The sequence below is a fragment of the Rhinatrema bivittatum genome, chromosome 4, assembly GCF_901001135.1.
Source record: "Rhinatrema bivittatum chromosome 4, aRhiBiv1.1, whole genome shotgun sequence".
NCBI lineage: Eukaryota > Metazoa > Chordata > Amphibia > Gymnophiona > Rhinatrematidae > Rhinatrema > Rhinatrema bivittatum.
The window spans coordinates 322,898,969-322,912,601 of NC_042618.1; the positions used below are offsets into that span (position 1 = coordinate 322,898,969).

Here is a 13,633-nt window from a genome sequence, read left to right on the forward strand (position 1 = left end):
GTATACGGCAGGCCGGGAGGTAGATGATCAGGCAAGACGTAGAGATGCTCTTCATCCTGGAAGCTGGTACTCCCCCGGGAGGAGCCCGTAGGAGCCCGGCAGCTGGGACTTAGGCAGGTAGTGGATCAAGACTGGAAACTGGAACCAGACTAGGACAGTAGCAAGTACTGTAACGGGACTCAGTTTCTGGAACCAGACAGGAACTAAGGCAGGACTCGGGTACTGGAACCAGGCAGGAACTGTAGCAGGTAAACAGGAACCAAGCAGGTACTGTAGCAGGAAAGCAGGAACCAAGCATGTACTGTAGCAGGCAAGCAGGAACCAAGCAGGTACTGTAGCAGGCAAGCAGGAACGGAGCGAGTAGCAAGGCAGATCACTCCGGGGCACAACGCAACAGGGAACCAGGAGGTAAACCCGTTGCAAGGCAAATACTGAAGGTCCGCGGCCAGCTTATCAAGGCCGTGGCGTCTGACGTCAGGAACTGGGAGGAGACACCCTTGGCGGGAAACGGCCTAGAAAAGTGTCTGAGTGGCGCGCACGCGCACCTAGGAGCAGGACGTCCATGGGATGTTACGGCTATGGCTGCTGTGCAACCGCCTCACCACCAGGGGTCCTTCTAGAGCAGGCTCTCCTGGCTGGCCCAATCCATCTGCTCTATGTCCTGGATGTTCCTTTATAACCCTACCTACCCTAGACTCCAGTGCTTCGGCATCGAGCTCGTTTGGGCTCCCTGCTCTAGCCTTGCCTTGCTGCGTGTGGCCTTCGGGCCTTCCGCCTTGCTTTGCTGCGTGTGGCCTTCGGGTCTTCTGCCTTGCCTTGCTGCGTGTGGCCTTCGGGCCTTCCGCCTTGCCTTGCTGCGTGTGGCCTTCGGGCCTTCTGCCTTGCCTTGCCTTGCTGCGTGTGTGTGGCCTTCGGGCCTTCTGCCTTGCCTTGCCTTGCCTTGCTGCATGTGTGTGGCCTTCAGGCCTTCTACCTTGCCTTGCCTTGCTGTGTGTGTGTGGCCTTCGGGCCTTCTGCCTTGCCTTGCCTTGCCTTCCTGTGTGTGTGTGGCCTTCGAGTCTTCTGCCTTGCCTTGCTGTGTGTGTGTGTGTGGCCTTCGGGCTCTCTGTCTTGCTATAAGTTTCTTGTGACCCTGCCTAGATCTTGACTCTGTTTGCCTGCCGCCTGTCTAGACCCTGCCTGGACCTTGACTCTGTTTGCCTACCGCCTGTCTTGACCCTGCCTGGACCTTGACTCTGTTTGCCTACCGCCTGTCTTGACCCTGCCTGGACCTTCACTCTGTTTGCCTGCTGCCTGCCTTGACCCTGCCTGGACTTTGACTCTGTTTGCCTGCCGCCTGCCTTGACCCTGCCTGGAACATAAGAACACAAGAACATAAGAAATTGCCATGCTGGGTCAGACCAAGGGTCCATCAAGCCCAGCATCCTGTTTCCAACAAAGGCCAAAACCAGGCCACAAGAACCTGGCAATTACCCAAACACTAAGAAGAACCCATGCTACTGATGCAGTTAATAGCAGTGGCTATTACCTAAGTATAATTGATTAATAGCCATTAATGGACTTCTCCTCCAAGAACTTATCCAAACCTTTTTTGAACCCAGCTACACTAACTGCACTAACCACATCCTCTGGCAACAAATTCCAGAGATTTATTGTGCGTTAAGTGAAAAAGAATTTTCTCCGATTAGTCTTAAATGTGCTACTTGCTAACTTCATGGAATGCCCCCTAGTCCTTCTGTTATTCGAAAGTGTAAATAACCAAGTCACATCTACTCATTCAAGACCTCTCATGATCTTAAAGACCTCTATTACATCTCCCCTCAGCCGTCTCTTCTCCAAGCTGAAAAGCCCTAACCTCTTCAGCCTTTCTTCATAGGGGAGATGTTCCATCCCCTTTATCATTTTGGTTGCCCTTCTCTGTACCTTCTCCATTGCAACTATATCTTTTTTGAGATACGGCGACCAGAATTGTACACAGTACTCAAGGTGTGGTCTCACCATGGAGCGATATAGAGGCATTATGACATTTTCCGTTTTATTAACCATTCCCTTCCTAATAATTCCTAACATTCTATTTGCTTTTTTGACTGCTGCAGCATACTGAGCCGACAATTTCCATGTATTATCTACTATGACTCCTAGATCTCTTTCTTGGGTGGTAGCTCCTAATATGGAACCTAACATCGTGTAACTACAGCAAGGGTTATTTTTCCCTATATGCAACACCTTGCACTTGTCCACATTAAATTTCATCTGCCATTTGGATGCCCAATCCAAATGACTTTATTCCCAGCCAGTACTCTGCTCCATATATCACAGCCATCACCCAGCTCCATACACTCCTGCCGCATCACATTCCTTCCAGCCATTATCAGAGACCTTCCAGCTATCCCTGTCTCTCTCCACCTGGAGTCACTCCTGAAGGTGGTGTTCACTACACCGGATCACTGCCCAAACACAACAGTATGCCAAAGCCAGCCTCCAGAGAGAGAGAGATAGAACCCTGTGTCAACCCGGTGAGTCAACTTTTTTTTCCTCAGACCACAGCATGCCTCAATCTCAAAGGTTTTATACCTGCAATTCCTGTCAGACCTTGAATTACTCAAGATACCAGAACTGTCTAGCCTGTCAGCTTGCAGATCAGGAACATTGGGTCTGCAGTAACTGCTACAAGAGAAATGTTTCTGTCTACCAAGAGTGTTTAAACTGTTCTACTCATAAGCCAGGATGGTGGAAATGTTCATGTATCCCAAGCCTATTACCACCAGGCAAACTGTGCCCCTGTAGCTCAGCTATTGGACCAGCTGCTTCATTAGGGAAAACAGTCAGCTCATCTACCCTGCATTCAGCTTCTGGCCTAGTTAAAAACGTTATTACCTGTAACAGCTTGTGGATAAAGAATTGCAGCACTTCATTTCAGGACACTTTGAAGAAAACTTGTCACCAGGAAACAAGTAATAACTCTGAAAACCTTAGAACTCACCGGGTTAAGAAGGCTTCCATGACTTCCATGCTAGAGCCTCAGAGACAAAAGCAGAATGTACTAATTAACTCTAGCAGAGCCTTGCTTTCCACAGCTGCAGATCAGATACAATTAACAGCTGGGGTTCCTAGACGATCCAGAGCTGCCTGTGCCTTCTCTAAGCTGCTAGTCCACACTTTTAAACCAGGGAAACTTAATCGGGAGCTCCAGACTCTGTCTCAAGGTACCAAGTCCTCTGCAGTACAATCGTTATCCTCCCTTCACATCACAACAGACTTTGTTACTCTGCCTTCTGAACCTGCTGAACCGGCCCAGCTGCCGCCCCTGGAGGGGTCCAAGCCGGCCTTGCCGTCGCCCCTGGAGGGGTCCGAACTGGCCCTGCCATCGCCCTTGGAGGGGTCCGAGCCGGCCCTGCCGTTGCCCCTGGAGGGGTCCGAGCTGGCTCTGCCATCGCCGCTGGTGGGGTCCGAGCCGGCCCTGCCATCACCCCTGGCGGGGTCCAAACCGGCCCTGCCGTCACCCCTGGCTGGGTCCAAACCGGTCCTGCCATTGCCCCTGGAGGGGTCCGAACCGGTCCTGCCATCGCCCCAGGAGGGGTCCGAGCCTGCCGCTCTGCTGTCCCAGGAGGGGTCCGAGCCTGCCGCTCTGCTGCCCCAGGAGGGGTCCGAGCCTGCCGCTCTGCTGTCCCAGGAGGGGTCCGAGCCTGCTGCTTTGCCCCAGGAGGGGCTTGAGCCTGCCCTGTCTCCCCAGGAGGGGTTATGGACTGCCTTGCCACCCCAGCAGGGGTTATGGACTGCTTTGACACCCCAGGAGGGGTTTGACCCTGCTCACTCACCTCTGAAAGGGTTTAGGACTGTTTGGCCATCCCGGGAAGGGGTTGAATTTGCTCTGTCACACCAGCAGGGGCCTGAATTGGCCACATCAGTTCTAGAACAATTTGAGCTTGCCTCTTTACTCCAGGAGGGGAGTGAACCTACCATTGTACCCCAGGAGGGGTTGGACTTTATCATTCTGTACCCCCTGCAGAGTTGGGATCCAGGTGAAGGGGGAGGCCTTGAGGGGGGGTACTGTTACTGCTATGACTGCTGTGCAACCACCTCACCACCAGAGGTCCTTCTAGAGCAGGCTCTCCTGGCTGGCCCAATCCATCTGCTCTATGTACTGGATGTTCCTTTATAACCCTGCCTACCCTAGACTCCAGTGCCTTGGCATCGAGCTTGTTTGGGCTCCCTGCTCTAGCCTTGCCTTGCTGTGTGTGGCCTTTGGGCCTTCTGCCTTGCCTTGCTGTGTGTGGCCTTCGGGTCTTCCACCTTGCCTTGCTGTGTGTGTGTGTGGCCTTCAGGCCTTCTGCCTTGCCTTGCTGTGTGTGTGGCCTTCGGGCCTTCTGCCTTGCCTTGCTGTGTGTGTGTGTGTGGCCTTCGGGCCTTCTGCCTTGCCTTGCTGTGTGTGGCCTTCGGGTCTTCCACCTTGCCTTGCTGTGTGTGTGTGTGGCCTTCAGGCCTTCTGCCTTGCCTTGCTGTGTGTGTGGCCTTCGGGCCTTCTGCCTTGCCTTGCTGTGTGTGTGTGTGTGGCCTTCGGGCCTTCTGCCTTGCCTTGCCTTGCTGTGTGTGTGTGTGGCCTTCGGGCCTTCTGCCTTGCCTTGCCTTGCTGTGTTTGTGTGTGGCCTTCAGCTCTTCTGCCTTGCCTTGCTCTGTGTGTGTGTGTGTGGCCTTCGGGCCTTCTGCCTTGCCTTGCCTTGCTGTGTGGCCTTCGGGCCTTCTGCCGTGACTTGCTTTGCTGTGTGTGTGTGTGGCCTTCGGGCTCTCTGTCTTGCTATAAAGTTCTTGTGACCCTGCCTGACCTTGACTCTGTTGCCTGCCGCCTGCCTTGACCCTGCCTGGACTTTGACTTTATTCTCAGCCAGTACTCTGCTCCATTAATCACAGCCATCGCCCAGCTCCATACACTCCTGCTGCATCACATTCCTCCCAGCCATCATCAGAAACCTTCCAGCTATCCCTGTCTCTCTCCACCTGGAGTCACTCCTGAAGGTGGTTTTCATTACACCGGATCACTGCCCAAACGCAACATGGGAGGCTTCCCAGTGGCGCAGCCCCCGCAGGGATGCCATCGAACAGGCCGCAAACCAGCCCTACAGAAGCGGGAACAGGTCCAGGAGCTCGGAGGTAAGGGTCTGGTCGTGACGCTCTCTTCTTAAATACTGTTTCTTGATTTGTTTAAAATAGAATGTATGAATTATTGAAGTAGTTAATATATAGATTATATACAATTTTGTTTATTTGAATCTCCCTCAATTATGGTATATGTAACAACAGAAATAATGGAAAGTGATTTCTAATATTTGTTGCTTTATGTTGATATACATATTTTCTTGTTTTCATAATGTAAGGCATTTTTTGAAAAATTTAATAAAGATTAAATAATAAAAAAACCCAAAATAAACCAAAACTCTGGAAAACTGATGGGTCTCCAATATTTCAGCTATAATTTCTAACGCTGTTTCCTGTGACACATTTGTATATAAAGATATAACATCCATTGATATCAAAATAGTTGAATCAAAAACCTGATCAAAAGTAGCTAGCTTATTTAACACCTGGGTAGTGTCTTTTACATACGACCTCATGTTTTCCACATGGGGTTGTAAAAATTTGATCAAAAAAATGTCCAAAGGAAAAAAGCAAGCCCAGGAGATCAAGATGGCCGCCGAACTGTGAGGGTGTGCCGATCGCAGCTCCTGACCCGTTAAATAATTTCCTCGCCTGACTCTTAGAAATCCTTTTCTTAATTGAAGTTTCTTGTTGAAAATTAATCTGAACATGCCTCATACTAAGAGGAAGGCTCGGGTGCGTGAAATTACCTCAACTCCAGATTCCTTGAGACAGATGCGGATCCAAGCTGCCGTCGCGCAAACGCCAAACTTAGACCCGGATGTAGGAGTCGCTGGGGCTGTGTTGGAGCAGCAGCCCAGCCCCCAGACTTTTGAAACATCCCTAAGCCCAGGATATCCAGCGATACCGGACCCACCAAGGAGAACAACCGACAAAGAGGACGGTACCCTGAGAGGAGATGGAAATCTCTCCTCGGAGAGCCCAATGGAAGCGAGCTCCAGGGGCCGTGGAAAGGAGGCCCAACAGCAGGGCCCGGAAGAACATAAGTCGAGTGGCGAAGGACTTTTGGAGGTAGGAGTTGCAATGAGCAATTTTTCTCTTCTCAATACAACTGCAGTTCTAGCTCCTTCGTTGGAGGAAATAAAAAACATCTTGATTGTAATGCAAAAATCTATAAATACACTGACACTAACCGTGAGAGAAGCTATGAATAAAACCATCAAAGTGGAAGAAAAGGTGAATTTGGCTGGACAAAAAATAACAATATTGGAAGATAAAGTGAAAGAAAGAGAAAATACAAGGAAATCTTATAAGATCAGAAAAAATGACTCAGAATAAATTGGAATTTCAAGAAAATATATCTAAAAGAGCAAATTTGCAATTTTTGAATTTTCCCAAAACAAAGCTACAGTCACCTCTGGAATTGTTGAAGAGTTATTTTGTGAACATTCTAAAAATTCCGTCGGAAATAATCCCAGTAATAGCAACTGTTTACTATCAAGTGTTACGTGCTCGTGGAAGTGGAGATTCTAAACAGAGAGAAAATCAAGAACTACAAGAGGAAGATACTTTGGGTATTACCAATTTTTTGGAAAAGTCATTTGAAATGGACATTGCTCTACGAGCAACGTTAATTGTTCAGTTTTCCTCAAGGATTGAGATAATGTATTAAAACAGTATTTCAGATTTCAAAATGTAAAATTTTTTGGTCAGCCAATACGCATTTTTCCCGACATAGCCAGGTCGACACAAATTAAGCGGAAAAAATTCTTAGAATTAAGGAAGGAAGCAGTTGAGAGAGGAGAACGATTTATATTGCGTTTTAGAACATAAGAACATAAGAACATAAGAAATTGCCATGCTGGGTCAGACCAAGGGTCCATCAAGCCCAGCATCCTGTTTCCAACAGAGGCCAAACCAGGCCACAAGAACCTGGCAATTACCCAAACACCTAGAAGATCCCATGCTACTGATGCAATTAATATTCCAACAAAAACGTATAGGGGATTAATTGCTAGGTGATCTTGTACGGAGGTAGGTCTATGAGGGTAACCAATTAATGGTAATCCTCTTATGTACCTCCGTCTATTAGTCTTTTTTTAATTTTTATTTAATTCACCAACATCTTTTACTTTTTATAATTTTCAATTTTTCTTAAAATCCCTTCTCCCCTGCTGCTTTTCCGTCCCACTGATGTTTTATTGCATACTTATCGGGACATCGCCTCAATAATATCTCATGGGCGCGGAGCTGCTCGTCCGACACGGGCCATGTTTCGGCACAGGGTGCCTGCTTCAGGGACTGTGGGAGAATGAGCTGTGTCCAACACTGGGTTCACAGCATATGGCAAACCTTCAATATATGAAAAAGTCAATTTCAGATAACACAAGCCTTATAAAGCCTTTATAACTTGTATAAAATCACAAGACCCACCTGGCTTTTTTCAAAAAACTTACTGTTATGCCGCTTTCCTTTGTCATACTCGGAACGCCCGTAATGCTTATCTGGGCGTCGGCTTCATTCTGACCGTTTATATAAGCCTGCCTGGGAAACCTACCTCCTCCTCTTCGTTAGAACCAAGGCTATCTCAGGTGTGGATATTCACAATGGTGTCTTGAACTTCCGGCATGTGCGGACCTGATTGCCTCTGTGGGCGGCTTCAATTCAACCAGGGGCGTTTTCTAGGCGGAGTTGGTCACTTTCAATTTTTTCTTTTTCAGCGAGCGGATCTAATTCACCCAGGGGCGTTTTACAGGCGGGGCTGATCGCTTTCAATTTACTCTTTTTTCTCATTTGACGGGCGGGTCTCATACGACTAAGTGTATCTCTCTGGCTGCGCTGACAGCCGCGTTTGCTTATGAGTCAAGACACTGTTTTATAACTATATGGATGTGTTTTCCATTTTCATCTGTTAAATGAAAATATGATGGATTTTTATACGGGACATTATCTTGTTTTGTCTTGTCAAAGAAACAGCTATGATTCCAAAGTTCCTTATGATTTCACATTTGATTACTCTGAATCTGGTGACATTCTCACTTCCTAACATCGTCTGTCATTTCCTTGCGGGCATTAACGAACTTCCCGACATGATATTAATGATAGGCGGTGGTGTTATCCTCCTTAATACATGGTGCTAATAGCTCCACTTCACCAGAATATTGTCCAATCAATTTCCCGGTTCAGTCCTTTTGGGTTCACTGTATCCCATGTATATATGTATTTCTGTTCCTCTTGTATCAATCTGGTATTGAGATCTCCTCCCCTTGGATGTTCTTGTAATTGAAAAAGGACCGCCACTTTAAAAGCTTCTGGTGGATGCCCCATTAGTTGCCAGTGGTCTGTTAAAGGAGCCCCTTCTATTTTGTGTCTAAGTCGACTAACATGTTCCTGGAGTCTATTTTTAATCTTACGCATTGTCTTGCCAATGTATACCTTGTGGCAGGTGCACCACAGCGCATAGATGACTCTCGTTGAGTCGCAGGTGTAGTTGCCTTTATAGGTGTATTTCCTGCGGCCAGGGATAGAAAATTCCGTGCCTTCATGCATGAACTGACAAGCACATGCTAGTACATTCTAATTTATTGCCCGTACAAGTCCGAAGTCAAGACCCAGCAAAAGGGCGCGAACAAGCCGGGAATCACGTGACGCCGACGTCACGTGATTCCCGGCAAGTTCGCGCCGGACGGCTCGTTCGGCCCAAAAAGAACTTTTGGCCAGCTTGAGGGGGTCAGGAGGCCCCCCCAAGCTGGCCAAAAGTTCTTTTTGGGCCGAACGAGCCGTCCGGCGCGAACTTGCCGGGAATCACGTGACGTCGCGTCTGAGTGACGCGGCGCCACGTGATTCCCGGCTCGTTCGCGCCGGACGGCTCGTTCGGCCCAAAAAGAACTTTTGGCCAGCTTGGGGGGGTCAGGAGGCCCCCCCAAGCTGGCCAAAAGTTCTTTTTGGGCCGAACGAGCCGTCCGGCGCGAACAAGCCGGGAATCACGTGATGCCGCGTCACTCGACGTGCCACCGACGTCACATGCTTCTCGCCAAGGATTGCAGAAATGACGTCCTCACTCCTCGCTCGATCACCAGGGAGTTGTGGTAAGTCTGGGGGGGGGATTAAGGAGGGTGAGGGGGTTTAATTTTTTTTTTTGCACATATGTACATATACCCAACTCATTGGATTTTTTTTATGTCCATATTGGCCGCAAGTGGGACCCCCTTTCGGACATAAAAAATATGAACATAAAATTTTGCTCTGCACATCCCTAATAATCATCTTCATCCCGTTAAAGTTTTTTTATTTTAAATTGTTTAAGTGATGTACGAAATTCATCCAAGGAAGACTGGCATTTTTCAACAATGTGATCCAAATGTTCAGTTGATGATTCTTGATGTATTTGATCCTGAATTTCCATTAACTGTGCTGTTGTTTCATCTATAGATTGTTTTTGTTCGTTCCACTATTAAAGTAATCAAATCAATTGAACATTTGTTCAATATGGATATTCATTTAGCCATGAATAACTCATCTTCCTGGAACACCAAAGGTGCCTTGATTTATATAAAGAATAACCAACTCCATTCAACAATATATCGCAAACCGATCGAACGTAATAATTTGTTGATGTTTCACAGTTGTCATCCTACGGCCTTTAAAAAGGGTTTACCCGTAAGCCAATTTTTTAGGCTCCGGCGAATATGCTCGAGTCATCGGGAATTTAAAAATCAAGCAAGAGACCTGGCTCAGAAATGTTTTGAAAGAGGATACCCATATGATGCCGTTTTGAGAGCATACAAACGTGCTAGATATGCTGATCTTTCAACTTTGTTAGATTATCAGACTAGACAAAATATTGTCTCAGATGTATGTGTCCTTCAGCATTCAGAAAAATCCCACTTAATAATAAACAGTATAAAACGCCATTGGCATATTTTACAACTGCATTCGACAGTATTTGCTGATTTACCATTATTTTCTTACTCCAGTATTAGATCAAGTAAGACATCAATGGGACACTCAAACAAGGTTGAACTTTATTGAACAAAAATGGATTTTTTAATTATCCGCTCAAAGCCTGTTCGGTATGAATGATGCAGTTGATTGGACCACGTTGATATGACATCATTACGTAGAGTGTTGCAGCACTGGCTATTAGGGACTAGTAGAAAGTTTACTGGCTGCCGATGTATCTGGAGGCAGGTTTAAATACTGCCATGGAGAAAGAAATATGGAGGATCATTTCGGGAAACAACGCTGATAGTATGGAATGAGTAAAAACATTCGGCGTGTAGGTAACATAATCAATGGGTAAAATTTTGATTCTTCAAGTCAGTGTACTCAAAGAATGTTTGTTTTGCAGAATTAAATAAGAATTGATGTATTGCCCCTTACAAAGCTTTCAGAAACACGAGCTGTGTCGGGCAGGTTGAAAGAACAAGAGCTCCTTCAGAGCTTCGATCGCTCATCTTAAAAAGGATAAGTGTTACTTATTAAGTTTTTCACTACAAAAATTTCAAGAAAAAGGTGGAACCCAGACCAATGATTATAAAAGTTGAATAACTACATAAGGACATAAGGATATGTTCATGTAGTAAACAGATATTCTGTTTTTAATGAGAGTGTTGCATACAAATTGAAAGCTCTCTTTAACATGGCTCTTCCAGCAAGCTTACCCCATGTCATCCCCCATTACATAACTCCCCACTGCTTGACTAAGAATCGCCTATATGACTAAGAATCAATTTCTCAGAATTCGCCTTATGCCCATTGATTTTGTACATTGACTCTGCTATTTATGTTCATAGCTATGTATATAGTTTTGATTATACGTATATAGTGATTTGCTGTATCTATTTATTGATTTTATGGACTTTGCCCTGCATAGTCAGTTCTATCCTCTATCCCTGTTTTAGCCTTTTGTTTTCAGTTACATGTAAGGGCCCTGCCCAAAAGTTAACTTGTATTTCTCTGTTATATGTAAGGGCTCCGCCCAACTGTTCCTGTTTAATTGTAAACCGATGCGATGTGTGAACGGATATCGGTATAAAAGAGACTTTAAATAAATAAATAAATAAATAAATAAAATATATGAGGTCTGGATTCACTAATTAAAAATTAGTTTCCAAGTATATGGTGATGTTTATGGTGATAGCAAGCTCAGAGATCCTGTCAGAGAAACGATGCAAGTGAAACAACTAAAAACTAATTGCCTTAAACATAAAAATAAAACTATGATGTAAAGCAGTACTTGGCACAGTTGCTGTGCTCTGGGAGCTGAGAACCCACAAAAAGAAAAACCCCTGAGACAGACAAAAGAATAATAATAAAAAAGGAGCCCAAATCCACGGTAAATAGTCAATCTTGGTAACCCCGTGCAACAGGGGCAGTCAGTGATCTGTGCCACACCTGCTTGATGACATTCATTATGGTGGGCGAGGCAAAGTAGATTTTTTTCAAAACGAAAAAGCATTACACTTAGATCATCTTTGGATAAAATAAAAGACAAAAAACAAAAAGGGAATCTTAAAGCTTTTATTAGACTGCATTTTCAATGTTGATGGTGGTGGGGTGTGTTAAATGGAAGAGGGTCATTCCTTTGCTTTCGTTTCATTTTTGTTTTGGAGTTAGTAAACCAAAGCAAAATCAACATCAGACTAAATGAAAATTCTTTCCCTGCATAACCCTAGTTTTTTGTGAAGGGGCATCCTTCAATAGGTATAGTATTCCTCATAAGGGAGCAAGGGCAAAGCAAAAAATTTATAAATTTCTCAAACTTGTCAACCTCTTTAGTATATTTATAAATGATCTGAAAAAGGGAGTGATAAGTGAAGTGATCAGATTTGCAGATGACAAAAATTATTCAGTTAAATCACTAGCAGATGGTAGGAATTGTAAGAGGGATTTCCAAGACTGGGCATCTAAATGGCAGGTGATATTTAATGTGGACAAGTGGAAAGTGAATGCATATAGGAAAGACTAATCCAAACTATAGGTATATAGAGCTGGGTGGCATCACTGCCCAGGAAAAGATCTTGGAGTCACTGTAGATACTTTGAAATCCTTGGCTCAGTATGTGGCAATGGACAAAACAGCAAATATAATGTTAGGTATTATTAGGAAAGGAATCGAAAATAAAACAGACAATATCATATTGACTCTATATTGATCCATGGTGCAACCATACCATGAATATTGTGTGTAGTTCTGGTCACTCCATCTCCAAAAAGATATAGCAAAACTAGAAAAAGTACAGGGAAGGGCAATTAAAATGATAAAGGGGATGGAATGGTTGCCCTGTCAGGAAAGGCTAAACAGGTTAGGGCTCTTCAGTCTGGAGAAGAGATGACTGAGAGGAAATGTGATAGAGATCTATAAAATCATGATTGAAGTGTTACAGAGAACAGTTACCTTTCCAGTAGACCTAGAACTAGATGGCACTCCATGAATCTAATACACAGACCTTTTAAAACAATTCGGAAAATAATTTATTCACTCAGCGAATAACTAAACTGAAGAATTTCTTGCCAGAGGATGTGGTGAAAGCAGTTAGTATATCTGAGTTTAAAAATGTTTTAGACAAGTTGCTGGAGGGAAAAGTCCATAAACCACTTTTAGCCATGTAGACTTGGGAGAGTGACTTCTTAACCATGATTATGAGCATGATGGATTGGACCTATTCTTTGGGACCCTACCTGGATTGGCCACTGTCAGGAACAGGATGCTGGGCTTGATGAATCTTTGTTCTGACCCAGTTTGGCGTTTCTTAATATTCTCCAAATAGCTCTCACAAATATTGCTGCAAAAAGGGAACTATCTGACAGAGAAACTATGAAAAAGGGAGCATACTTTAACCGATTAAGATGACAAATAGGCAGCCTCCTCCTGTGTCACAGAACATAATGTACCTACCTCCATTAAGGTTTTGTAAGGTGCTGATTTATCCATCTGGTGCAAATTGCCAATCAGAGGCCAGGGAACTGGTCCTGGAGGCAAGTTTTTCCTCTTCCATGAAGACAGGAATAGAAGAAGCACCAATGCAGTGAGAATTCCCACAAGAAGTAGAGAAAGCATTCTTTCTTATCTTTGTGCAATTTTGGTTTAAGTATTACCAACCAAACAGAAAAAGGGCAGCTTTCCCCCACCCAGCACTAAACATGGACCTGGCTTGCTGCACTATTTATTTACAAGGCTGCGGCTAATCATTGAACCAGCGTGGGAGGGCCCTCTGCTGATACAAAAGGTCAGGACTTATTGTGTCTGCTGCTGATAGACAGACTGCTGCTTTATAAGAGAGAGAATGAGAAATGTAAACATGCAAAGTCACAATTATTAATACTACACTTCAGAGGTTTTTATTACTCAGTTTTCTCTGATGCAGCCCTGGTTTTGATCCATTCCTTACATGGATTTGTAGTTATGACTTTCTTAGAGAAAGTCGCATGGCTGATGCGTTAGTCCACTTGAATGCACAGAAATAAAGATTAACAAACAAAAATAAATATATATATATACACACCAGGCAATACCTTTTTATTGGACATAAGAACAT

The 13,633-nt window shown here is 45.0% G+C and overlaps 1 protein-coding gene across 2 annotated transcripts in view; it reads right to left on the reverse strand.

Moving 5' to 3' along the window:
• The window catches only part of LOC115090797 (cytochrome P450 2C3-like), a 170,972-nt gene extending 157,755 nt beyond the window's left edge, over positions 1-13,217 (reverse strand). Inside the window, exon 1 of one of the 2 annotated variants that reach the window (XM_029600308.1) lies at positions 12,994-13,161. In XM_029600308.1, the coding sequence (XP_029456168.1) occupies positions 12,994-13,155 (162 nt within the window). In that variant the 5' untranslated portion in view covers positions 13,156-13,161. Of the gene's footprint in view, positions 1-12,993 lie in introns of both variants that reach the window. The other variant, XM_029600310.1, reaches the window with a different exon arrangement.
• Between the last annotated feature and the right edge of the window lie 416 nt (positions 13,218-13,633).